Genomic DNA, 27143 nt, shown 5'->3' with positions numbered 1-27143 from the left:
AAATAAGCATGATTTGTGAAGAAAGCTCTGTTATTTTCTTTTTCTTTTTTAATCTCGAAATAAAGATGGGATCTATTACCTGTTTCTAAGAGAACTCGCACAACATCCACCTTCCCAAACAAGGCTGCTTCATGAAGTGCACTCCCCTTTTCTGTCTGGAAAAAAGGAAGAAAGAAAAAAATAGATGCACTTGCATTAGGAAGGCTTATTGGTTAAAACATACTGTATTAATAGAAATGTCCGGTAATCCCATGACAGAAAAATAACAGAATAAAGAAGGAGTTCTCCAGAGAAAATCCAAATGCTTGTGCTTATGGGAACCCTCTGCTTCTGAACAGTGCCGTGGTCCGCTCAGGTATGTAGGTAAAGCACGCACCTTCATTTAGCCTTGGCTATCTTCATTGGTAAATTTGACTTTTAGTAGAGTAAGAGTTGTAGTGCTTACTTCTTGAGGTTTTTGTGAATATCCAATGACTCAACTGACATGCATTTATTAAACACCAACATAAAATCCCTGGGTGATGTAAAAAGTTTGTAACTGGCTGCTAGAGACCAGTCCTTGAAATGCAGGTGGAAATCTGAAGCCCATATAGTTGGCTTCTATAAAGATTACGGCCAAGAAAACACTAAGGAACATATCTAATCTGTAACATGTAATATTAGCACCATGAATCTCAGCCAACTGGAGGGTAATGAGTTTTCTCTTTGGTTGTGGTTAGTTTGGGGGGGTGGTCTACGCCAAGATAGTTCATGGATGTTCTGAAGTGTGGAAATATAATCCTGGACCTCTAACATTTGCACTCTATTTGGGATGCCAAATGCAGAAATAAATTCTTATGATAAATGAAGCAAAAACAATGTCGTGGATCTTTTTTAAAACACAGATGAACTGTTTCTGGTCCACTCTACCCTTTCCCCAGGCCTCGAACCCACTCTCCAGGCATATGGAAAGTCCTGTGTAGCATCATTCACTATGTTCTTCCCCAGAGGTCTTCAAGGCTGATCCATCGGCCTGATAGGATCTAACTCCTTGGCCTATTCATCACCTACATCAGCATGAATCAGAATCACATGGAGAGCTTGCTGAAACCCAGAATGCTCAACCCATTCCAGAGTCTATGATGGTGTTTGGGATGAGGTCTAAGAATTTCCATTTCTAACAGCGTCTTCAGTGTTACTGGGTCTACCAATAACACTATGAGAACCAAAGCTCCAGGCTACATCTCAGATCTCAGCTTAATTCTGATTTCATTTTTAAAGTTGTCCCTCACTCTCCCTGAAGCCCAGTGCTTTTCTTGTGCGTCCACGTTTCCCTGATCATAGTGCTCATAGTACACTATCACGTTTTCATGTGATTTTCTATTTTCCCGAACAAACCGAAGCCAGCCCATGTAAGCGGAGACTGTGTGGATTTTTCTTTCACCTTTCTGTCTGCAAAGTTTAGCACAGAATATTTAAAACAGAGATTCTCGAGGATGGTTTTGAGAGTAAAGGGATGGAGCAGGGGCGTGAGGAAAAGGAGCGCATACCACTGGTGTGGATTTCAGAGAGATTACCGCTAGGCGGAAAAGCCAGAAAGGTTTCAAGGGAGAGATGATCGGAGCTCTGCTGACATTAGATCTGCATGTGATGTGTGTTTCTTTTTCTCACGAGGATCTAACAATTGTCTAGAAGGTAGGTCTGGAGTATTGTGTGTTATGAAAAAAATTAATATAGTCAATCCCAATATGGTATCCCTTGTATGCATGAGATGTGCTTTCTATTATGGGATTCTAATATGAATCTGAAATAGAAACAACATGTAAAATAATAAGTCATGTAAAAAGGCCTGTAATTAAGAAGAGCTCACTGTACGGTCTACAATGGTTTAGAAGTTCATTATGGAAGAAGGCTCATAGCACACTGAAGATCTACTGATCAACGTGATATGACTGTGTCTTTGAGAAGGGACACAGGAATGACTTCATCTCAGCCACATGATGTTTGTAGGAACTAATGAAGGGAAAATACAATAATGATCTATAAATATACAGCACTGTTGATAAGAAATTATGGAAACTCATTCCATTCCTTAAAATACATGATACTTCAATAGAGTAATTACTTTATTTTTCTCCACTTTCTGAAAAAAACATTCCTTAAAACAATCCAATGTTTCTCACTCTCATTCTGTGTTCATCAACTTACTGATAACGAATGTAATTCACTCTGACAAGACGTTTGATTTTGAGCGGGCTTGGGACTTGAAGTCAGGGAAAGTTTTGTTTACACAGTGCATCTTTAAATTCTGAAAATACATGTGGCAGCATGTTTAACACAGGTCTGGTCTGCGATGGTGCCAAGGAATTCCTCAGAACCCCAGAGAAAGAACACACATGCAAAGTAAAAACTGGGGATCAGGACTGGAACAGACCACTGCCCGAAGGGACCCATGACTTATCCGTGGTAGACAATGTTGGGACTCGAACCAACTGCTCACAGGGCGAAAGAAGGAAGCAAAGCACAAAATCTGAAGTTCGAGCAAACTGAGAGGCCAGATCTCAGAGACCCAGGAAAAACCCTAGCAACCCCAAAGAACAACACTCTCGGGGAGAAAAAGAAATTGCACAAAATAAAGTAGGGACGTATGCCTGCCCACCTAGTTCTTGGTTCTTGGTGGAGTAGAACCAAATAAATAAATCCCCAGTAAGACTTTAACCATAAAGTGCCCTCCAAGAGCTTGGGACCCAAATTACATGAGCTCTCTCACCTCTAGATCCTGTGGCAAAACTGCAGGATACAATAAAGCTGGGTTTGTTGTAATATCTTGTTAATAGTACCTCCTCCAAATGCTTAGCAGGAGCCAATAGAAAAACTCTTGGGGGGTAGGGGACTTTAAAGCCAAGTGTCAAAGAGTTCACAGATAAAAGTCTATGGAACAGGAATTCAAAACTAGAAATGATTTAACACCAAAGAAAAGCCACCATATGCCAGAATTGGTAGGAAGAGTACACACAAAAAATAAGGTCTATAAAACTTCAATATTGATAAAGAAATCCTGATGTCTACTTTTTACACTAATTAGGTTTCCCAGATCCTTTGAGGCAGCATAGTGCGCAACCACAAGCTCCCAAGTTTCAAAAAAATATTACTCAGCGTTTTCCCCTAGCAATTAAAAACCCTTTTGCCTGTAACCCAGGATAAAGTGTTGTAACTGTTTTTGCAGCACCCCGGGAATAATTCCTGCACCACCAGGGGGCAGTATAGCCCCACTCTGATAAACACTAAAGTAGACAGGTTCTTTTGAAATGTCAAATTGGGAGTTGAACGTGATGAGGGCTAGACCAGGGTGCCAAGAGCAGCTTAACTTTTAAGCTCTGTGAGCACGGTACTTCATATCATATACTCTTTAAATTCAAAATATGTATTTAATGCTTTCAATACCTATTTAAAATTAAGTAGGTTATTAAAGGCATTAAATAGACTAACTATACAACCCAAACCAAACTGAACCCACTGCCAATGAGTGAATTCAGACTCACAGTGACCCTGGAGGACGGAGATGAACTATTCTACTGGGTTTCCAAGACAGGGGAGCTTTACAAGAGCAGACTGCCGCATTTCTCTCGCATGAAACGGCTGGTGGGTTCAGACCACTGGTCTTCTGGCTAGCAACCCAACACTCACCCACTGTGCCAGCACAGCTCCTCAAACGCACAGCAGATAAAGTAAATGCACAGTGTTTTATTAACCAAAGGAATGGCAAGAGCGATCACTATTCTGACTGTTCGTTAAAAGCATTTTGGAAACCCTTATTTAAATAATAGCATCTGCAGTGTTCCTATTCTGAAATTTCATACACACAAACATTTTATATTCTTCTAATATAAGAATACTAAATGTTCATTAAAAACTAGCACTTTCATACAATGAGAGACACTGGAATCATTGAACAGAAATTTTAGTAGATGATTACCATGGTTTCTACCTATAAAATGAATGCATTTTTGCAAATGAAAGTTGATATAATTAGCTACTTTGGTAGGATAATTTGATAATTCCCTAAGGGGGAAAAATGTTCTCAGCAACCCAAGGTGAATATTTATTCCAGGAACTATTAACTACTTAGTTATCACAAAGAATATAGGATTTAAGTAAGCCAGATCTATGGACTTTTCTTTTCCAATATATAGACTCTCCATCTACTAATTTAATTCCTTACATCAGAGATTAGAAAAATGTTAGACTATTTTTCTTTTCTTTTTTTGAATTTTCTTTCTTTTTTTTATTATTTTATTGGGGACGCATACACCTCCCATCACAATCCATACATACATCAATTGTGTAAAGCACATTTGTACATTCGTTGCCCTCCTCATTCTCAAAACATTTGCTTTCCACCCAAGCCCATGGCATCAGGTTCTCATTTTTCCTCTCCCTCCGCCCTCCCCACTCCCTCATGAACCCTTGATAATTTATAAATTATTATTTTGTGATATCTTGCTCTGTCTCACATCTCCCTTCCCCCATTTTTCTGTTGTATGTCACCCAGGGAGAAGGTCACATGCAGATCCTTGAAATAGACTATCTTTCCAGATTAAATTCAGCTTTTAATAAAATCATGCACGCTGTACTTTATTTCTTATTCTCATCAAATTACCACCACTTTTCCTATGAATCAGATTTCTCCATTTTCTTGGAAGGCATCTTTTAAAATAAACATACTTTCCAAATCAACAATTGTGCAGTTGGTAATATAGAAAGGCCAGATGTATCCAGTAACCACGTGGTATAAAACACTCAGAATATCTCAGCACCTTTCAAGGAAAAGAAAACAAAAACTGAGTGAGGAAAAGAGGTGAGTGAGAAGAACCTAAATATGGAATTATCAGCCATTGATTTGCTGAGTCGAACAAAAGCAGTTCTCCCTGTGATCAGAAATGTCTGTTAAAGGCAAGCCTCTCCAAAGCTGAGAAATACAGGTAGCAGGAGAGAGAGAGAGAGAGAGAGAGAGAGAGAGAGAGAGAAGCATACCCTGGCTACCCTCCAGGAAAAACATCACAGACACACAAAGCAGAAGTGCCCAGCTAACTTTCAGCATAAAGCACAGTTTCCTTAGCTGACATGCAAGTTCGTGAATAAAAATAAATGCCTCTTGCTTACTACTTGTGTTAGACTGGGTTGACTACAGAAACAAATCCAGTGACAGTCATTTGTGTGCAACAAAAGCTGTATATCAATAAGCAATTGACATGAAGAAAACATCCCAGCCCAGTCCAACTCAAGTCCGTAAATCCGACACTAGTCCATAAGTCCCTCTTCAGACACCTGCAGTCATAGGCAATGATGCAGAATGCGGGAAGACCATAGGCCTGTGCGTGCAGTCTTGTGGATCCAAGGGTGCCGGTGACACCCCAGGGCTCTGGAAGCAATCAGGGTCGGCCAGCAGGGAGGTGAAGGCAGAGAGAGAGAGGGGGGAGGTTCCCAGGGCCCCCCTCAAGAAAAGGCCACGCCCACAAAGGCACCATCAGGCTGCGGCCTGATGGACAGGGGCTACCACATCTACACTTTTATATATCTTCAAGTTGACATGGACTTATGGACCGACCACACTACTGTAGGCCAGGGGGATGTGTACTTGCTTATTATGCGACAGTTGGTGGCGCAGCTTCCGAGCTACCGTTTTCTGTTTAAAGATGTGGTGGGTGAAAACAAAACGTAAAACTGAGGACATTTCACTCAGAAAGGATGGCCAGCGCTTGGCTTCATGGGGCTTAAGTTTAAGATAATAAGTAAACTAAATTCTTATATCTTTGAACTAGTTTGTTTCTTTACCTTGCCGCGAACTAACCCAATAGTTTCAGTTCACACATTCCAGGCAAGCAGGCACCGAGCTATGAGGAAACCTGTGTCGCCACGCACTGACCGCTCAAGACTGGCACCACTGGTCTCCTCAAACAGACACAATTCTGAGGACGGAAGCGCATCCAGGGGTGGTGAGCACACACCAAAAGATTAAAACCCGCTGGACTTCCTATGCTGCTAGGATTATAGCACCCCTATGCTGCTCCATCTTCTTTAGACTAAGCACTTTCATGCTGCGGTGACTCTGCACCTTTGTTTTGACTTTGTGTCCACTCTTAGAAATTCCTAAAGATTTCATTAGGCACTCCTTGAAGGCCGGCCGGCCCGCAGGAAGAATGTTTGCTGGAGGAGGAGCGGCATGGCTTTACAGAAGAAGACAGAGCAAAAAGGCTCAACTCTTGAGCATCTCACGGATAATGGCCTGTGAGGTGTGGCAGGGCTCGAGCTACAGAACTGAAGCGCAGGCTTTCAGGCTTCTTGGATGCACCTGAAATAAAGAGAAGCCAAGGAGCCCTGGTGGAGCAGTGGTTACAGCCAGAAACTCAGGTGAGAACTGGGGGACCAAAAGAAAAAGGAGGAAGTGACGGAAAGAAGCAGAGCCAGCCTCACAATCATCGCTGATCTGAGCTCACTGTGGCAGCTGCCCTGTCAACGCTTTGACCTCAACGCTTTGACCTCAACGCTTTGACGGACGGCCACCACCATTTGAGCCTCTACTTTCCCAAGCAGGCTGCCTCTCTCCAAGCACTGACTGGTCCCTCCGCATGAGTACACGAAACAAAGTCCTGCCATCTTTGCTTCTAAAGAGAATTCTGGATACGCTTCTTCTAAGACAGTTTTAAGACAGGTGTGTTCATTCATCTGGCAGTCTGAGAGATAATTCAGTATTCTTCCCCACCCATTCAAAGGTATCTGTTTTTCTTCAGTCATCCTCATTCCTTGTCCATCTTTCACATGAATATGAAGCAATTCACAATAAGATTACTTGAATCAGGCACACCTTAATTCTCCAAGTACCACATTTGCTTTTTAACACCAAATAAGGTTCTTTTTTTTGTCCTTTTGCACTTGGCTTACTTCACTTAGCATAATTTCCTCCAGTGTTCCCACGCGGCGATGTGCTTCATGCGTTCATCACTGCTTTTTAGCGATGCGTAGTACTCCAAGGTATTCAGGACTAGTGGTGAGAGTGGTGATACTGGGGGGTGGAGGGAAGGTGGGGTAGAAAGGGGGAGCCAATTACAAGGATCTGTACATAACCTCCTCTCTGGGGGATGGACAACAAAAAAAGTGGGTGAAGTGAGATGTCGGACAGTGTAAGACATGACAAAATAATAATTTATAAATTATCAAGGGTTCATAAGAGAGAGGGGAGCATGGAGGGAGGGGGGAAATGAGGAGCTGATACCAAAGGCTTAAGTGGAGAGCAAGTACTTTTGAGAATGATGAGGGCAATGAATGTACAAATGTGCTTGACACAATTGATGTATGTATGGATTGTGATAGGAGTTATATGAGCCCCCAACAAAATGATTTTTTTTAAAAAAAGGTCCTTTTGCAGCAGATTTGCCCAATGCAATGAGTCGTTTGATTTCTTGACGGCTGCTTCCATGGAGGTGGATTGTGGCTCATTAAGGAATTGCAAATCAAAACCACTATGAGATATCATCTCACCTGGAGCAACAATGGTCACACCAACAAAACGCATGTGTGAGAATGTGGAGACCCTGGAACTCTGATCCTTTGCTAACAAAGGTGCAGCCACTGTGGGAAACAGGTTAGTGATTTCTCAAAAAGCTGAACACAGAGTTGCTGTACGGCTCAGCCGCCCCGATCCCAGGTACACAGCCAGCAGAAGAGAAGGCTGGATCACTAACAGGTGATGTTCTGTTCGATTGTGCTTAGGGAGGCTCTGAGTTTGCATCTTCACAACAGCGCCTAGCAACCACCACCGCCACTTGTGTTTTCTATTAGTTATTTATTTAAATTTACTCTACATCCCTCAACATTCATAAGAAACATAACTGACTTAATTGGAGGCTTCTAGTTCATACATGAACAGGTGTATTCTGAACACATGTTTAAACATGTCACAGCAATTAGTGAATGGCTACAGACAAGTTCTCTAAAAAGGACATTTGTCTATTACGGTGCCTTCAAAGCTGTTCCATCAAAACGACTGCAAGGAGATGCAGTGGACAGTTAAATTCCAAACAGAGAGGTAAGTTTAGATGATTATACTAAACGACTGGGGGGGGGGGGAGATTCCCAAAGCATCATCTTCACAGATTTCCTCAAAGGACATAGAAAAGTTATGGGGGCTTACTAAGAAGGGGTTTTCAGAAAACTGAGAACTACATTGGCGAGAACAAGTTCAGAAAGTGTGTGCTGAGGACTGGCCTTGCAGCATGACAATGCACTTGCTCATTCTCCAAGAGTAGCAAAGACTATCCTATAAGAATTTTGTGGAGAAACTTTACCCCACCCACCCTTCAGTGTTGACCCTGCCCGGTTAGACTTCTTTTGATTTCAAAAACTCAAAGGACAGTCACGAGATCATGATCTGCGTCCCTGGGGCATGTCGAAACTGCCATTGCAATGTGGAATGAACAGTTCTTCCCAGGAGGGTCAGGAGCTCGACACAGCACCTTCAGAAGTGGAGATCCCTGATGAAGGTTATGTCAAGAAGCAATATTTTGTTTACTAACGGTTTCTATGATTTTGCAATGATATTTTAATTACCCTTGTATTATGCTTGTGTTTTTATATTAGTTTGAGTATGTTTACTATGAGTTTCTCTCAGTAGAAGTTGGAGAAACTTACGGTAACTGCCTAATCTGCACTTCCTAGTAAAGCAACATTCACTAAGTAACGGCCATCTAATCAATGCCAACTCAACTGTTAGCACCCCAACAGGAAAAGGCAGAACTGCCCTGTGAGTTTCCAAGACTAACTCCTTATGGCATTAGAAAACCTTGTCTTTCTGCAGTGGAGTAGGCTGGTGGTTTCGAACTGCTGGTCTGAGAGTTAGCAGCCCAACCTGTAACCACTAAGCTACCAGGGCTCCGGTAGTAAGGCAACACCACTACCTACTTACCCAAACTCGGGTTTCATCTATAGAAATAATTATCAAAAAGAAACTTTTCATCTATCCAAACCTATTTTCTTGATACCTTAACATGACTGTCAGAGAGGCAAAAGTAAACCTTTCTAAAATGCCATACCCACTTAATAGTTTATAATAGGAATATCAAACTATCCTCTGCTAAATACGAAATTATAGATGCCCTACATTTTTGCACACTTTCACACAAACTGATTCTCTTTGCAGAAATATTTTAAAACTAAAGCATTTAGACATACAGTAATAGGAAATTCCTCTAAACAGGAACTGAATGCTGATTTCTCACTACTTCAGATATATGTTACAATTTTAAATTACTCACAGAAAAATGAAGCAATAAACTGCTACAGAAAAAATTATCCCACATACACACTACAGTTAATGTTGGCAATTACAAGGAAAAGACAAGATCCTCTAAACCATCTCTAAGTTTCAAAGATTTATTCATAATCACTTGAATATAATTGAAGTCTAAAGGTACATTACTATAATTTACCAAATGGGATTACTTTTAATACTGTTAGTTCCCAACTGGTTAATTAGAGCAATTTAATGAATATTAAATCCACTGAAACAGCTCAAGGCTACTAGATGATATTATTCATTCTTAGTCCTTAAGGATATCTATCAATAAATACCTATTTCAAATTTAATATTTAAAAGTTTTATAGTAAACCAGGTGGGGAAAACTTGGTGACAGCTAATTGCCACAATATAAGAAAAGTGAAATATTCATCAAAAAAGGGCAATGAAACCAAAATATATTTTCCTGTGAACAAAGCAATACTAAAAAGAAAGGAACATATCAAATAAGGCTAACTGTATCTGACAGAAAGGAGCCCTGACAGCCCCATGGTTAAGCACTGAGTGAATACCAAAAAGTTGGTGGTTCAAACTCACCTACAGTTTCTACGGAAAGAAGACCTAGTGATCTGCTACCATGAAGATCACAGCTTGGCAAACTCATGGGGGTAATTCTACTTTGTCAATGGGCAAGCTGTGAGTCAAATCAACTTAATGGCATACAATAACTGGTGAAAGAGTTCTCTCTTCTAAAATCAATGACGAGGAGGGTGTAGGAGGCCTGGTAGGGCTTAATCATGTGCAATGTAAGTGAGAGGAACTATGAGACCAAATGAAGGCTGAACATGATAGTGGGACAAGGGGAAAGTAAAAGGACATGGAGGGAAGAGTTAAGAGGCAAAGGGCACTTATCGAGGTCTAAATACAGGTATGTACTTATGTAAATATATTTATATATGAGTATAGGGAAATAGACTTTTGTACATATATTTATAGGTTTAGTATTAAGGCAGCAGATGGACATTGGGCCTCTATTCAAGTACTCCCTAGATGCAAGAACACTTGGGTTTACTAACCAGGCATTCCATGATGCTCACCTTCCCAACATGATCGCTGAAGACAAAGTGGATACATAAGCAAATGTGGTGAAGAAAGCTGATGGTGCCCAGCTATTAAAAGATATAGCATCTGAGGCCTTAAAGGCTAGAAGATAAACAGATGGCCATCTAGCTGAGAAGAAACAAAGTCACATGGAAGAAGCACAACAGCCTGTGTGATCATGAGGTGTTGATAGGATCAGGTATCAGGCATCAAAGAACAAAAAGTCATATCATTGTGAATGAGGGGGAGTGTAGAGTGGAGATCCAAAGCTCATTTGTAAGCAACTGGACATACCCTTACAGAACAGTCGTGGAGAGAAGATAAACCAGTTAGGGTGCAGTGCAGCACCGATGAAACATACAACTTTCCTCTAGTTCCTAAATACTTCCTCCCTCCCACTATCAATTCTACCTTACCGATCTGGCTAGACCAGAGATGTACACTGGTACAGATCAGAGTTGGAAACACAGGGAATCCAGAACAGATAAACCCCTCAGGACCAATAATGAGAGTAGTGAGACCAAGAAGGTAAGGGAAAGGTTGGGGGAGAAAGGAAGGACCGATCACAATGATCTACATATAACCCACTCCCTGGGGGACGGACAACACAAAAGTGGTTGAAGGGAGACATTGGTCAGTGTAAGGCATGAAAACATAATAACAATTTATGAATTACCAAGGGTTCATGAGGGAAGGATGGTGAGGGAGGGAAAACATGAAGAGCTGATATCAAATGCTCAAGTAGAAAGAAAATATTTTGAAAATGATGATGGCCATAAATGTACAAATCTGCTTGACACAATGGATATATGTATGGATTGTGAGAAGAACTGTATGAGCCCCCAATAAAATGATTTTTAAAAGAAAATAACTAGATGCCAACAAATGTATTGATTACAGTTACATATATATTTATATGCACATATATACATAAATATATATAGCAAAAGAAAAAAGAGTTATCTCCCTGAGACATATTGTAGAAACATATAACTCACATCCTGGAAACCTGAGAGATGAAATCTTAGGAGGAGCATCAATGAAAGAGGTAATACAACACAAAACTTCCTCACTCTGCTCAGCTGCCATCCCTGCTTAGGTATTCGTAAGGGTCGAAACCTGCTTTATCCCTTTCCCCTGGTGGAGGAATTAAAAAACCCACACACTGTCAAGGGCCAAGAAGGAAATTTGAGGAAAGGATGCCAATCATAATACAAGACAGGAAAGACGAAGTGGGGCTTTGAACAGGGAACACTGCGGCTAAAGTCCTTCAAATGACCGCACAGCTCTTCTCCACATGGTTGAACTATTAAACTGCATGACGTGTGAATTATATGCCAATTAATTAAATAACCAATAAAGATATTTCAACTTAAAAAAAACTAAGTTCTTCAAATTCAATATTTTAAAACACTCATCCAGACAAATAGTGCACAAGGCTAAATGATGCCTAGAATTGAAAGTCCTAGTGGACTTTCAAAGGAGCGTGGTGGCATAGTGGTCATCCACTGGGCTGCTCATCACAAGGTCAGCAGTTTGATACTGCCAAGCCGCTCCAAGGGAGACAGATGAGGCTTTCCAATAACTATGGAAGTGTATGATATATGAATATTATATAAACTACTTAAAACAAGGAAAAGAAACCCAACTTGACCAATGGTTACCAGGGGTGAAGGAAGACTATTCGTTTAGGGGACATTGAGTTCATGTTCATGGTGGTGAAATAATTAGGCAAAGGATACCAATAGTGGTTGAACAACACAAAGAGTATAATCAATGGTACTGAATTAGACACACAGGAGTTGTTGAATTGGAGAATGTTTGGTTGTGTATATTTTTGCCACAATTGAAAAAAATATTTGCACAAATAACAGTTGAGCACAAGGAAGGAAGAATAATATGTTCTAAAATCAACGGTGGTAATGAGTGTACAACTCTTTGTGATATGCTTAAACTATTTAACTGCATGATATATGGGTGAAGTGCCAAAAATATGTTTAAAAAATAAGTAAAGAAAAAAACAATGAGGCTTTCTAGTCCTTAGAGTGCTTTGAGGGTGCCCAATGAATGGCGGCCTAGATCTACCATAGATGTACAATTGTAATGCCCGCCTTGCTTCATCATGACATGAATTAACCTGTAGGCATGGATCTGCTGCTGTGAATAAATATTATTGTAAGATTTTTCCTACTACCAACCCAAATTGGTTCTGTAAATATTGTCCAGTCACATAAAAGTTTAATCTGTACAAGTCAACAAGTCATGTATTGCAGTTCATAGCTGGCCTATACTTACATAATTTCCTCTTCTCAACAGTTTTTTTTAATTCCATCCCACTGGCTAAACCACTGGCATTATCAATGTATAGTGGTTACACATTGGTCTGCTAACTGCAAGGTCAATGATTCGAAACCACCAGTCAGCTCTGATGAAGAGAAACAAGGCTTTCTACTCCTGTGAAGATTTGCAAATTCAGAGGCTCATGGGGGCAGTCCTGCCCTGCTCCATAGGCTCGCCTTGAATCGGGACTGCCCAGGGGAATGATTGATAATGTTCTCTAACATAAATGACGATGATGTCTCTAAAGTGAACCAGAGACATACACAAACAGTAGATGTGTGGATACATTTGTGGCTTGCACTTAATTCTAGCCCCAGTTGAAGAACACTTAGTTTTTATGACCTGGCCTGGCTTGATGCGCGACTTCACGAAGACATCAGTGCACACATGGATCCTGTAGCATCGTGTGGTGAAGAAACCAATGGTGCCCAGCTATCAGTAAGAGCCTGGGGTCTTAAAGGCCTGTTTTCAAACCAGCAGCCATCTAAGTGTGGTGTAAACCAAGTCTACATCGAATGGCACATCAGCCTGTGTAATCCAAGGAGTATAAACAATGTAGTCCAAATCTAAAGGAGGGTATCAGTGCTTAAATTGTGAAAATATGCTTTGCAGAAAATTATGGATAACAGTGGAGGTGCAAAATCTCTTTGGAGATTTCACACATGGATTCAGTCTCCGGTGAATCCCCTCAAATCATAGTTGAGAGAGGTGAATCGCCCTGTTATCAGATCGAGAGCCTCATAAAGTTGATTATGACAGAAATACTTAGGTCAAAATGATATCTTATCATTTGATCTCCCTGTTGACACATTATAAAGCTGTTTCATTTTTTTAGGTGAAAGGGAGATACACATGGATTAAGATGACCATGGACTGATTTATAAATTATTATTATTATTCCATGTCTTACACTATCTGAGGTCTCCATTCACCCACTTTTCTATTGTCCATCCCCCAGGGAGGGGATTATATGTAGATCATTGTGATCAGTTTCCCCTTTTCTCCCCCACCTTCCCCTTCAACTCATGGTATCACTACTCTCATTATTGGTACTGAGGAGATTATCTGTCCTGGATTCCCTGTTTCCAGCTCTTCTCTGTACCAGTGCACATCCTCTGGTCTAGCTGGATTTGTAAGTTAGAATTGGGATCATGATAGTGGGTTGGGGGAGGAAGCATTAAAGAAGTAGAGGGAAGTTATATGTTTCATCCGTGCTATACTGCACACTGACAGGCTTGTCTCCTCCCTGCGAACTTTCTGTAAGGGGTTGTCCAGTTGCCTACAGATGGGCTTTGGGTCCCCACTCTGAACTCTCCCTCATTCACAATGATCTGAATTTTTGTTCTCTGATGCCTGATGACCTGATCCTATTGACACAGGCTGGTGTGCTTCTTCCATGTGAGCTTTTTTTCTTCTCAACTAGATGACCACTTGTTTATCTTTAAGCCTTTAAGGCCCCAGATGCTATATCTTTTGAGAGCTGGGCACCATCAGCTTTCTTCACCACATTTGCTATGCACCCGCTTTTCTTCAGCGATCGTGTCAGGAAGATGAGCATCATGGAATGCCAGGTTAATAGAATAAAGTGTTCTTGCATTGAGGGAGTACTTGAGTAGAGGCCCAATGGCCATCTGCTACCTTAATACTAAACCTATAAATACATGCACGTAGATCTAGTTCCCCATCATCATATAAATATATTTACATAAGTACATGCCTGTATTTAGACCTCTATAAATGCCCTTTGCCTCCTAGCTCTTTCCTCTATTTCCTTTGACTTTCCTCCTGTCTCAAAGGGACAGTTCTAGCCTGTCCTGTAGGGTTTCTATGAGTCAGCGCTGACTGAAAGGCAGTGAGTTTTTGGTGGACATTCACGGCCCTGTTCAAATATCTTTTCCATCAATATCTTCCCGTGCTCTCTCTCTTCCTCACCTACATTTCCCTCAGTTACATATCCGCAGCACTTTGCCTGGGCCTTTCTTATATCATACATGGTAGTTTTTCTCTTTTCTAGTAAATTCAGAGTGTAAATATTCGTTATTTTTATTCCCTGAAAGCAAAAAATAAAAATCAACTCTTGTACAAAAAAAAAAAGATGTGCCACCCACATGTATAAAATTGGATTTCAATTTTTTTCCTTTCTGGTCAAGTCATCAAGTCCACGGGACAAATTAAGTTCTTCAGGGAAGCCGGACGTTTACTGATCTCAAATAGCCATAGTGGAGGCCCTTGCTTATTAAGCAGTCTACACATCAAATTCAGAAATATTCCAGAAATGCTTTAAGAGCAGTAAAAGTCAGATTTGAAAAATTCAGCATTCATCACCTATCTTGATATTGAGCCAACTTTAAGAAGATAACGTTGCAGATCGCATACAATAGTAAACGATATGTAATTCCAAAGCCTCTTGAAGGGATATTTTTTTCTTTTTTCTTTTACTATGAGAGCTGGACAACAATATTGTGCCTATTTAAAAAACTACATGAATTTAGAATAAATGAGAAATTATGCAAACAGAAAAAAGACCTTATGATTCTTTGAACAAGTAAACGTGTTAGGCAACGCCCTAATGAAAACTCTGATTCGCGATATGGGAAAGCTTAAGCTCTTTTAAACTTCAGTAAACAAAACTGGAAGGCCAGGTCTCAAGTTCTGAACAATTCCCAGGAAAAGTAACCCCACACCTGGGCATTAGTTACCCTTGCAGTATGTGAGTCTATTGTTTGCAAAACTGGCCACAATTTTTCCCATCTGTGTATTCACGCTGTTTTCATGAGGTGGGGCTGCCTGCTGCCATGAAGATCTACATGTAAGCCTCGGAACCCGCCTAAGTTGCTGTTAGAATTGGCTGGCTAGCTATGCGTTTGGCGTCAAGAGGCAGACTCTACATTCCCACTGGCTTTTTGACCTGCTTTGGCCAATGAAATGGCAGAGCGATGGTGTGCTGGTTTGCTCCACGCATCCAATTCTCTTCTCTCTCACTCAGAACTGCACTGATGCTATGTGAGCAAAACCCCAAGCTGAACTGCTAGATGGTGAAGAACGCAGCAAGCTCATGGCCACCACAGACAAACTGCCAGCCAGCCCTCCCCGCTGAGCCACCTAATGGTCTAACTCAGCAGACAGACGGAAGTCCAGAGAAAAATAACCCATCTGAGTTAGACAACATTCCCAACCCCCAAACTATGTGCTACCTACATTGTCATTGTGTTAAGCCATTATACTTTGGGACAGTTTCTTAAGGTGTTGTCAGATGCTGCGGAGTTGCTTTAGACTTGTGGCGAGCTAAAGTGACAGAGCCAAGCGCTTCGCAGGGTTTTCTAGGCTGAGCAGATCGCCTGTCTTTCTCCTGTAGAGTCTCCTGGTGAATTTGAACCACTTCCCATTCAGTCAGCAGCCAAGCTTGTCATCCTTTCAGCACCGAGGCTCTCCAGCTGACTAATGCAGGTTTAGTTCTCTAGTGATGCTCTAACGGAATGGCCATGGTGGGGGTGGGGCTGGGGGGAGGCGTGGGGGGCACGCATTTTAACAAGCAAGAGCTGAAAAACTGAGCTCAAGGGCGAGCTCCCAGGAAAGGCTTCCTCTCCCGGGAAGGCTGGGTCTCTTTAGGGTCTGCTCCCTGGTTCCTTGCAGATCTTCCAGTGTCTTGACACCTGTCTCACCCCAGCTCTTTTCTATTACAAATGGATTCAGACATCCCCCTACTTAATTCTGCCTTATTAGCATTACAAAGACCACCCATTCCTAAATGGAATTATAACCTCCCGCCATAAAGAGATTAGGATTTACAGCACCTTGTTTGGGGGGGCACAATAATAAGAACCAAATTCAGAAAGGGCCCTGGAATGCTGCCAACTTCAATGCAAGAGACCTTCATAAAAGTGAACGCAGAAAACTGGTTTTGTGTAAGGGGGGGAGGGGAGATATTTTAAACAATGTACTGACTGCTTCTAATTTAAGACAGTGTTTTAAAATTAACTTGAGGTTGCTGTTTCCTTGTGAAGAAACAAAACTGCCCTCCTTTGAGGCTCAACTCAAGACAAACCTATTCAATAAGATTTCTTCTGACAGTCCTTCAGCAGCATATCGGTCTGTCCTTCCTTAAAGAAGTATGAGGGGTCTTAATTTCTTTCACAAATCTTACAAAGCTATACATTATAGTAGAAAGAACTCTGGACTTGAATTTAAAACTCTAACGGTATCCAGGTTCATCAACTATGTGTCCTTAGGCAAATTTCTTATGTTTTTAATCTGGTTCTTTATCTGCTCACTGGAAATTAATAGATCTCAATCCCATAGGACAACTGTGAAAATTGAACTGAATTTTAAATGCTAAACACAAAGCATATGCTCCAATGATCAAAGTGCAATTTTTCATTCATTCATTAAAAACTGGCTGGGTCCCAAGAGTATGTCAGGCTGCATGCAAGGTACTGGAAGAAAGGAAACAATTACTCATGATACCACATAGCTGTCATCTATGAAAAATTCTTCAAGTGAATAAGGCTCCCAACTCAAATAAAGTTCGACCATCATGCTTGGCTATTTTCATACTTCCGAACAGCATATATTATGTTGAGCAAAGGTGCTACAAAAGATCTATTTAAAATGTCAAAGAGCAAGGATGCTGCTTTGAGGACTAAGGGACACCTGACTGAGGCAATAGTATTTCCATGGCCTCCGATGCTTGTGAAAGTTGGACAGTAAACAAGGAGGACTGCAAACAAATGATGCATTTAAATGTGCCGATGATGCATTTGAATGGAGGGTGCCATGGACTTCCAGAAGAACAAACATCTGTGTTGGAAGATGGACAGCCAAATGCTTCTTAGATGCAAGGATTCATCTCATGTACTTTGGACACGTTAACAAGAGAAACCAATCCCTGGAAAAGGACACCGTGCTCGGGAAAGTAGAAGATCGAAGACAAAGAGGAAAACCATCCAGGAGATGAACTGACACCGTAGCAACACCAATGGTTTTGAACATACTACCACTTGTGAAGAAGACATAGGACGGGGTAATGTTTTGTTCTGTTATATGTGGGGCCAGATATCTTGGAACCATCTTGAAGGCACCTAGCAACATTACCACCACCATGTGGCACAGTGCCTTGACTCTGATAGCTTCAAAAATACTAGTGGATTATAGGGAATTTCATGGCCATTGGGTAGACGCCAACCCACAGGGACCCTATAGGACAGAGTAGAACTGCCCCTAACCTTTATGGTTAGCAGTCTAATGCTTAACTATTAGGCCACGAGTGCTCCCTGGTGGGCTACAAAATGGCTGGATGTCTACATACATGTTTGAACCTCTGGATCACCAAGCCTCGCGTTGTGGCACCCTGCCCTATGGCAGGACTATCAGAAGGCTCACCTGACAGCTTACATCCATCCCCGCTTCCAACAGCACCTGCACAACTGCTTTGTGCCCGTTGCGCGCAGCAAGGTGCAGAGGTGTGTGCTTGCGAGTGTTGCAGCTCATTAGGCTGGGGTGCGCACTGATGATCATCTTGACCACTCTAAGCCGCCCATAGAGCGCTGCCAGGTCCAAAGGCGTTTCTAGCTTGCTGTTCCTGATCGTGGGGTCCGTGAGCTCTTCCAGAAGCACAGCAACGACGTCTGCGTGTCCATATTGAGCCGCACAGTGAAGAGCAGTCTCGTTTTCATTGTTCTGTTTGAGAAGAAGATTCAAAATTTAAGCAAACTTTCAGAAATGTGCTTAGTTATCCCAACCCTGCAGACAAGGTAAATCCTGGGAGACTTTGGAAAATCTCCATTTATCCATCTCAGTGAGTCATGCTTCATTGTTTGTACACTTGATCAAAGTATCAAAGCAGCAACCAAGAACACCGAACTCACCACCATCAAATCCATTCTAACACACAGATGGCATAATGCCTTATGTGTTGGGCTTCTAACCGCAAGGTCAGCAGTTCTAAACCACCAGCCGATTCATGGGAGAAAGATGAAGTTTCCTGCTTCCATAAAGATTTGCAGTCTCAAAAACCCACAGGGGAAAATTCTACTCTGTCCTATGGGCTTGCTATGAGCCTTGCATCAGAGACATGTCATTTTACTAAGTTTTCCTACCTTATAAATTCCAGTTTCCAAGAGTGATAAATGATTCAGCTGATTTAGCCGGTGTTCCTGCTGAGACCAGATGGTCAGTCCTGCCTGCACCAGGTGCCACACCTCGCTGACATTTGTTGGTGAGGGAGATGAATAACGATTATAATTCCCTTTCTCAGACTGGCTTTTCAAAAGGCAGGTGAAATGACAAGCTGGTGATAATAAGTTCACAAATTAAGTTTCATTCTATTTTCCATAAAAACACAAAGTATCGCCTCTTTCTGCAGAGAGAGGACATTCTGAAGCCTCACAATGAGTTGGCAGGCAGCCCTGGAGAAGCAACCGGGAGCCTCACAGCCTCACAGAGTTAGGGAACCTTCTAGGGGTTTCTGTTGTAAACTAAGGAGCCTCCCCCAGCAATATTGCAGGTTAAAATGGTTAGGAGAGAGCACACTGGAAAGCCAGATGCTAAGACCATTTGGGCAGCAAGGTATATGTAGGTGGGATGTGAGCATGTCAGGAGGAATAATTCAGGAGAAATGTGAACACAATAATATGTTAGCAACAAAACTGCAATGATTCTGCATGCAGGGTCTGGAGACCAAGAGGATCAATGTCACCGCAGGGCGCCCTCGTGGTGTGGTGGGTTACACACTGGGCTGCTAACTACAAGATGAGCAGTTCGAATGTCCCAGTTGATCCAGTGGAGAAAGGTTAGGTAATTTGGTCCCATAAAAACTGATAGCCTCAGAAACCCTAGGGAGCAGGTCTACTCTATCAACGTGTTGGCAATGGGTTTGGTTTAGGATGTGGTCATCAGAAGTAACATATCCCCATGTATCAGACAGAGTTGCATTTCACTCATAAATTCTCACAACACTCTCAAGTAAGGACTATTATCATTTCCATTTTACAGATGAGAGAACTGAGACTCTGAATAGTTGGATAGCTGGGTTTTGATTCACAAGATACATTCATTACTACCATATAATGGTAGAGTCAGGATTTGAACCTGTTGAGTTTAGGCCCCAGGTCAGTACTCTTCATCATCTTCCACACTGCCATCCTCAATAACAACAGTTACTACAATGACTTAGTGTCCAAAGGCTTCACAATCAACGCCCTGGTTATCTTTTACAATGATGCTAAGAAAGTTGGGACTGTTATATCCGTTTCATGGATGAGAAAGCAAAAATAAATAAGGCCACATGACATATCCAAGTAGAGTCAAGCTCTTTTGGAAAACTGTCAAGATCCAAAACCCGCTCAGGCTCTTTCCACCCTACCACACTGGCTCCCCGTGTTGCTAGATGTCACAGACGGAGATCAGGAAATCAGCGGTCTGAAAATAGAATTTCGAGAGGCTGTAGCTAGAAGTGGGAGAAAGATGCAGCCTTCTATTCCCATCAAGAGTTACAGTCTCGGAAACCCCCAAAGGCAGTGCTTCCCTGTCCCTTAGGGTGGCTGTGAGTTGGCATGGACTTGATGGCAGTGAGTTCAGTTTTGAGGGTTTGGGTATCCAGAAGACCACCACCGAATCTGGACTGGGAAGTGGCTATATAGACAGCTATAGCCCAAGAAAGGGTCGACAAACCCAGTGAATTATAATCTTACAACCTGGCTCTGGGTGGTACAAGAACACAGATAAATAGGTCTGAAGTCTAGAGGGACAATCTGAAACTAAGAAAGAATGGTAAGGAGGGGGAGCACTTGGAAAGACCTCATTATGCAGAAACCTGCAAAAGGCAGAAGCAGCGTAAGGAGGAAACAGGTCAGAGAAGGGAACCTCAGAGACAGTGAAACTGTGAGAGCCGGAACTCCACAGGGCTGCCTTCTCTTGCCTTTGCCTGGATGTCGTCAGCACTTTTCATCACTCGCTATTGGTAGAACATATTTGTGTTTTCCTTCTCTGACAGGAAAACCAGCATCAGAGAAGTGGTAAGACTGCCCTTGTCAAGGGTGGAAAACTTGAGGAACTTGGAGAAGCAAGGCAATCCCAGCAAGTTTAGACTCTCTTGAGCTCATGGTTCTTCTTACAGGAGGATCAGGAGAGGGCATCTGAAGGTCAGCTCCAGGGGGGGCATCCTTGCAGAAGGTCAATGAAGAATGAAGAGTGGACTCCCTAGCTGGAGGCGTCATGGCTTTAAGCTGTCTGGGGAGCCATCCCTGTGCCTTGTTTGAACGGTTTACCACTTGCTACTGCTTCATAGAGGCTTGGGTTCCCTCTTATCCAGGTGCATTTTATAAACTCGAGGGGGGGGGAATCAGTCTTATAGTTTGTAACCTTAAACTATAATAGAAAAATATGCCTCCTGTCCAAAGCAAATTTCTCCTTCGTTGAAAGGCAATTCAATCTTTTTCTTCTTTTTTTTTAAGATAGCATTTCTTGGAGAAAAGAGAAAGAACAATTGCAAAATAACCATTCCTCAAAGGCCTTTCCAGTGCTTACCAAGCATTTAGTTTCAGAAATTATAAGAACAAATTTGAAGCTTTCCCCCCTTTTTTAATAATACTAATTAGCATTGTTCAGATCTCAAGAGAAATTACTTCAATCATGCAAGAGCTACTCAGGAGAAAATGTTCACAGATTTTATCTGTGATAAAAACACACTTAGAGAATCACATCAGCACAGGATACAATTGTGGCAGCTTTACAAGCAAATGTCTGGATACTTATGAGGGTCTAAGACAAAACCCTCTAATTTGAAATAAATTGGAGGTGATGCAACACTAGTTAATAATTGCTAGTCAGTCTACCAAGAACATCTTTGAAACGTCTTAGTTTATTTTTGTTTATTTTATTCTCTGAAAAACTAAGACACTCCAGGCGTAGAAGTAAATTGACTGACAACACTATTTACCAAAAGATCACTCTTCAAAGTCAAGCTCACAGCAACTATCTACGACTCGCTCACTCATTGCTACTGAGTTGATTCCAATTCACAGTGATCCTACAAGACACGAGTAGAACTGCTCTTGTGGGTTTCTGAGACTATCACTCTAAGGAAGTAGAAAGCCTCATTTATCTGCTGTGGTGTGGCTGGTGGTTTTGAACCGCTGACCTTGTGATTAGCATCCCCACTAGGTTACCAGGGCTCCTTATCTACCACTAAGTTGGGTTCTAGTTTTGATGAATAGCAACAGGAATATATTCATAAGATATGGTTTCTCACAAAGCAGGTCCATAAGCAAATGTGGTAAAGAAAGCTGATGGTGTCTAGCTATCAAAAGATATAGTGTACGGGATCTTAAAGGCTTGAAGATAAATAAGCAGTCATCTAGCTGAAAAGCAACAACGCTTTTATGGAAGAAGCACACCAGTCTGTGTGATCACAAGATGTCAACAGGATCAGGTATCAGGCATCAAAGAACAAAAAAATCATATCTTTGTGAACTAGGGGGAATGTGGACTGGGGAGCCAAAGCCCATTTGTACACAACTAGACATCCCCTTACAGAAGGGTCATGGGTAGAAGATGACCCAGTCAGGGTGCAGTGTAGCAACGATAAAACATACAACTTTCCTCTAGTTCCTAAATGCTTCCTCCCTCCCACTATCATGATCCTAATTCTACCTTACACATTCAGCTAGACCAGAAGATGTACACTGGTACAGATAGGAACTGGAAACAGGGAATCCAGGACTGATGAACCCGTCAGGGCCAGTCATGAGAGTGGTGAAACCGGGAGGGTGGAGGGAAGGTGGGGTAGAAAGGGGGTACCGAAGATGAGGATCTATATATAAACCCCTCCCTGGGGGACAGACAACAGAAAAGTAGGTGTAAGACATGACAAAATAAAAATAATTTATAAATTATCAAGGGTTCATGAGAGAGTGGGGTGAGGAAGGGGAGGGGAAAAAGAGGAGTTGATACCAAGGGCTCAAGTAGAAAGAAAATGTTTTGAGAATGGTGATGGCAACAAATGTGCTTGACACAATGGATTGTGGATTGTGATATGAGTTGTACAAGCCTCCAATACAATGATTTAAATTTTTTTTAAAGATATGGTTTCTCCAATTTCAAGGTCCAAGTCTTGGTTTTCTCAGTTATTTGGGAATGAGTGGCTTTAAGCTATTTTGCTTTTCTGAACCTAATTTTTCATCTATCGATTTTGAGAGGTAATATCTTTTCAGAGGATTGTCAAGATTTCAAGTAAATAAGATACGGCGGGTAAAACTGGTTAGCTCAATACCTGGCTTATCTTATGTCTCACAAAATATCCATTACGATTTTCATCCCTTCTTTCTGTTGTGTAAGGTAGTATAGGTTATAATTCATTAAAGCATCCCTATCTCATCAGAATTAGGGGAAAGCTATATCTGGGATTCATAAAAATCAAATTCCCATGTCTGAAAAAAAAAACTTTGCATGAGACAGCTATGCGAGCACTACTGGCAATTTTATGTAAAACACAAATAAACAAAGTCAGAGAAGTGCACCATTATAAACCTGAAGAAACTTAGAACTTCTTGCCAATACAAAGCACGAATGCAACAGAAGCGAGGAGGGAAGTACTTTCATTTCCCAGCTCCTAAAAAAGACACTCTTCGTGTATCTGAACGATCTGTTCGACCTCACAGAAAACACGTCTCGTTACAACATATTCCTGCAATTACTTGTCCTTTAAAATTCTCATCTTCCAAATATAAATGAACAGTAGGATTTTTTTCTTATAATCGTGTAAAAAGAATATTTTGGTCATAAAGTCTAATATCCTTTTGTTTTTCCTTGGATTTTTTTCCTTTCAATTTTTTACTAATTATTTTATTGGGAGATCTTACAGATATTAACAAGCCACAGTTCAATCAGATCAAGCATCAACATACAACTGCTGCCACCGAAACATTTCCTTCTTCTTGAACTCTTTGACATCAGCTCCCCTCAACCCCCTCACTCTCCCACCTTACCCCCCTCTCCCAGGAACCCATATTTTTTATATATCGTATCTTACACCATCCAATGGACCCATTCACCTAAAAGTCTGTCATTCATTATGATTTCAGGTCTGCTTTGCAGCATTAGATGCAGTTTTTCAGAATAACCACCAGATGGCTCATCGCATAAATGATATTCTAACTTTCTGTTTTCCAAGGAACAGAAGAACATTCTCAAAAATTCCCTTCTATGATGAGATGGAAATAAAGAGATCCATGACTCTCCTGCGTGTTAAAGAGTGACTTTCTGAGTGCATTCTCATGTCAGAAAAACAAAAACCATTTTTGGCAACGTATAAGAATCTTCAAGGTGGTAATGTTAGTGAGAGATTTTGCCAATTAGTAAAATAGTTTCCCCATTAGTCCCTCCCAACAACTGCATCTGGCTGGAAGTAATTGTCTCTTTTCCTTGGCTGTTTACAAGGAGTGATGCCCTTTAGTACCTGAACTAAGCTTTGACCCCAGGCCTGCAGTCTGGATCCATGTGAACAATACGCTAATCGTACTTTATTAGCTATTTGCATTGCTATTGGACAACTGCCAACCTAGGGCGCAAAGCCATGGTTGTAATTCAATTGTTGGGCTTTCAAACACAGCTTTACACAATGGGAACAGTAGGGGGCGTGCAGAGCCCAGGATGTTTGCGACCACACTGCATGTAAGGACCGGATTCGGCTTGCCTGGATTTCTGGTCTCATTCATTCAGAGCACTGACAGTGGCATGCCTCCTTTATGTGTAAAGCACAGTTGTCATTTTCAACTCACACTTGAAAAGATAGACATGTAAACACAGGTAGGAAATGCCTCCTTAAAGACATGGCTCGTAACAGTATGCACTGTTCTTTGCATTTTGATGCACATCATGTTGACAGCGGAAGGGCGATGTAAACGGCACAAGGCATTACACAAATGATCGCGATCATCGTCCAGCATTGGAAAAATTGTAATCACTCATTTGCATTACAAATGTGGATTCTGTTCTATCCTTAAATATTCCGCATCCATAATGCTGGCAAAAAATATGGCAACAACTTCCTTCGTGTGTGCTTATCTTTTTTAAAATAATAGCCTTGTAAATGTCCCCACTTTGGAACCGGTACATCAAATCCAAATGACAAGTAACTTTTCAGTTCAGCAGTAGAAAGGTGCTTGGCAGGGTAAAGATTGAAGCAACCAATTTGCCCGTATCACGCTGGCTCTGTACATGGAAAAAATCCATGGCAGGAGCAAACGTTCGACCAGGGTACCTGTTCGTTGACTCTGGAATGTGAGGGCCCATGGTGAATCAGAATCTTCACAATTTCCACGTCTCCTTTCCAGGCAGCCAGGTGAATAGGAAAATAACCTTTATTGTCCGCGACATTTGTGGATGCCTCATACTGCAGGAGCTTGAGAACGATGTCCCTAGGGGAGAAAAACCAAACCAAACAATGAAGAGCTGAACAACGCAGATTTGACTAAGCAAGCAGTTATGAAGACATACCAGGCTGGGCTGACAATGACAAAGGAATCATCCGAGTGACTGAGACCGGAAAGGAAGCATATGCGTTTACCTCGTCAACAGTTGGTTCTTTGACTCACCGGGAAAATAACCACCACCATGTGGACAGAGAAGGTGTTGGTTGACTGGCTAACAAAATGACTGAGTAGAATTCACTTGGACAAAAAATATTGTATTTCCTTAACTCGAGGAATTAAGTAAAACCCATAAAAGGATACTTTCTCCAATTCTTACAGGAGAGAGATTTTTCCATATTGACCATTTCTGAGAGTTAGCCTGCAGGAAACGTTACAGTGAATAGCTAATTTTGTTTGGTTACCTAAAAGAAAAAATTAGACTACTGAGACTTATGTAGGTATTTTACATTATGGAAAGTCACAAACTATTTCTACTAGGCTTCCAGCTCAGAGAAGCACAAGCGTAGTCCAAACAAAATGTATTTAAATAAATCGCTGGAGCCCGTGGATGGCTACAGACTGTGCCCTCGGAAATATACTTGTCTCGGTCGCAGTAGGGTGCTTGAAAACAACCCCAGTCAAAACAAATCCAATCAAAACCGTGGCTTCCACCAGGCTCTCTGACCAATTCAAGACAGAGGTTCTGGGGACTGTAGGGATTCCCCTCGTGACAAGTCCACACAAAGGACACAGAACAATCATGGAGCCCACTGGGAAGGAGTCTCAAGAAGACAGAAAACTGCATCTGTGAGAAAATGGTCAGGAAATGTGCACCACGGATTGGTTATTTTTTCCCCCATAAGGGACATGGCACCTGCTCATTCCTCAAGGGAAGCAAAGGCTGGCCAAGGGAATTTTTCTGGGGAAATCTTACCTGATCCAATCTACAGCTCTGATCTTACCCCTGTCCATTTCTTTATGTTACACAACTCTAGGAACTTTACAAAGGGGCACAATTTTAGTCCCTGGAGGATGCCACAACCCCCGTTGGATAGGCACTACGTCAATAGCACCGAGTTCTTCCGGAAAGGGTTAAACACACATGGAGGTTCCGTGGGGGAAACAAGAGCTTCACGTGTTGATATTTCTGTTTTATAAAGATGTCTATGAGCTTGTGGCAATAGTGGCTGACTTCCCCTAGGATACCATTCTGTACAGCATTGGAATCAGAGATTTAAACTGCATACACAAAGCAAGCAGAAGACATACAAATGGTCTTAATGAGGCAGTTGCAGAACAAACAGCAGGAGTGGAAAAATTTAATAACTTTTGTCAGTCATGACACATATCACACTTCGCATGTGTCCTGTTCCTATTTCTGTACTCCCTGGTATTTTTCCACCAAGCCTAAGAAATTATTTCAAGAGGGAGATTCATTTAGGAAGATAAATTCCACTGTGTTACAGTGTCCACACATCTTCAACATACACCACCTGCAGAATTTTGTACTCAATATCCACCAGATTTTCAAAGATTAAAAAAAAGCTGAACTGCAATACTCCGCCTCAGGATGAACGACTTAAGAATCACGAGTATGCATTCTGTGGATTTTTATATCAAATAATAAAAACAAGCATTGTAAAAAATTCCTTATTTTCATTAGAATGCATCTAAGAAACGAATGTTTTAACTTACTAAATTATACATACCAAATGCACATAAGTGATACATACCATTACTCCCAAAATTCTAAAATTGCTAAAATGAATCACAGAGAGGAAAGTAATTGTTACAGGAAGAGCTAAATTTATCTTAAAATCAGCCTCTAAATTGAAGTAACCAAATGCGAACAGTTGAAGAAACTTGGAACTCTGCTAGTCCAAAGAGAAACACACATGATACCACGCAAAACTACAGCAGATGTCGGAGCCCGTCACTGAGGACGTGCCATAAACTAAAAACATTGCAGTGGGCTGGTAAATGGCATGAAGTCGTAATTCAAGACTTAGGAGTACATTTTAAAA

General features: G+C 41.5%; 1 protein-coding gene across 5 annotated transcripts in view; it reads right to left on the bottom strand.

The window, feature by feature from the left end:
• ANKS1B (ankyrin repeat and sterile alpha motif domain containing 1B) overlaps positions 1 to 27143 on the bottom strand; it is a 1331756-nt gene that overhangs the window by 1120302 nt on the left and 184311 nt on the right. For all 5 annotated transcript variants that reach the window (XM_075551114.1, XM_075551115.1, XM_075551116.1 and 2 more), the window contains exons 3-5: positions 24969 to 25125; positions 18092 to 18388; positions 80 to 155 (exon numbers count right to left, since the gene is read on the bottom strand). In XM_075551114.1, the coding sequence (XP_075407229.1) occupies positions 80 to 155; positions 18092 to 18388; positions 24969 to 25125 (530 nt within the window). The remainder of the gene's footprint in view (positions 1 to 79; positions 156 to 18091; positions 18389 to 24968; positions 25126 to 27143) is intronic.

This window comes from Tenrec ecaudatus, chromosome 6 (genome assembly GCF_050624435.1).
Source record: "Tenrec ecaudatus isolate mTenEca1 chromosome 6, mTenEca1.hap1, whole genome shotgun sequence".
In the NCBI taxonomy this organism is placed as follows: domain Eukaryota; kingdom Metazoa; phylum Chordata; class Mammalia; order Afrosoricida; family Tenrecidae; genus Tenrec; species Tenrec ecaudatus.
Note: the sequence above shows the minus strand (reverse complement) of the source record. Positions and strands in the feature narration are given on the sequence as shown.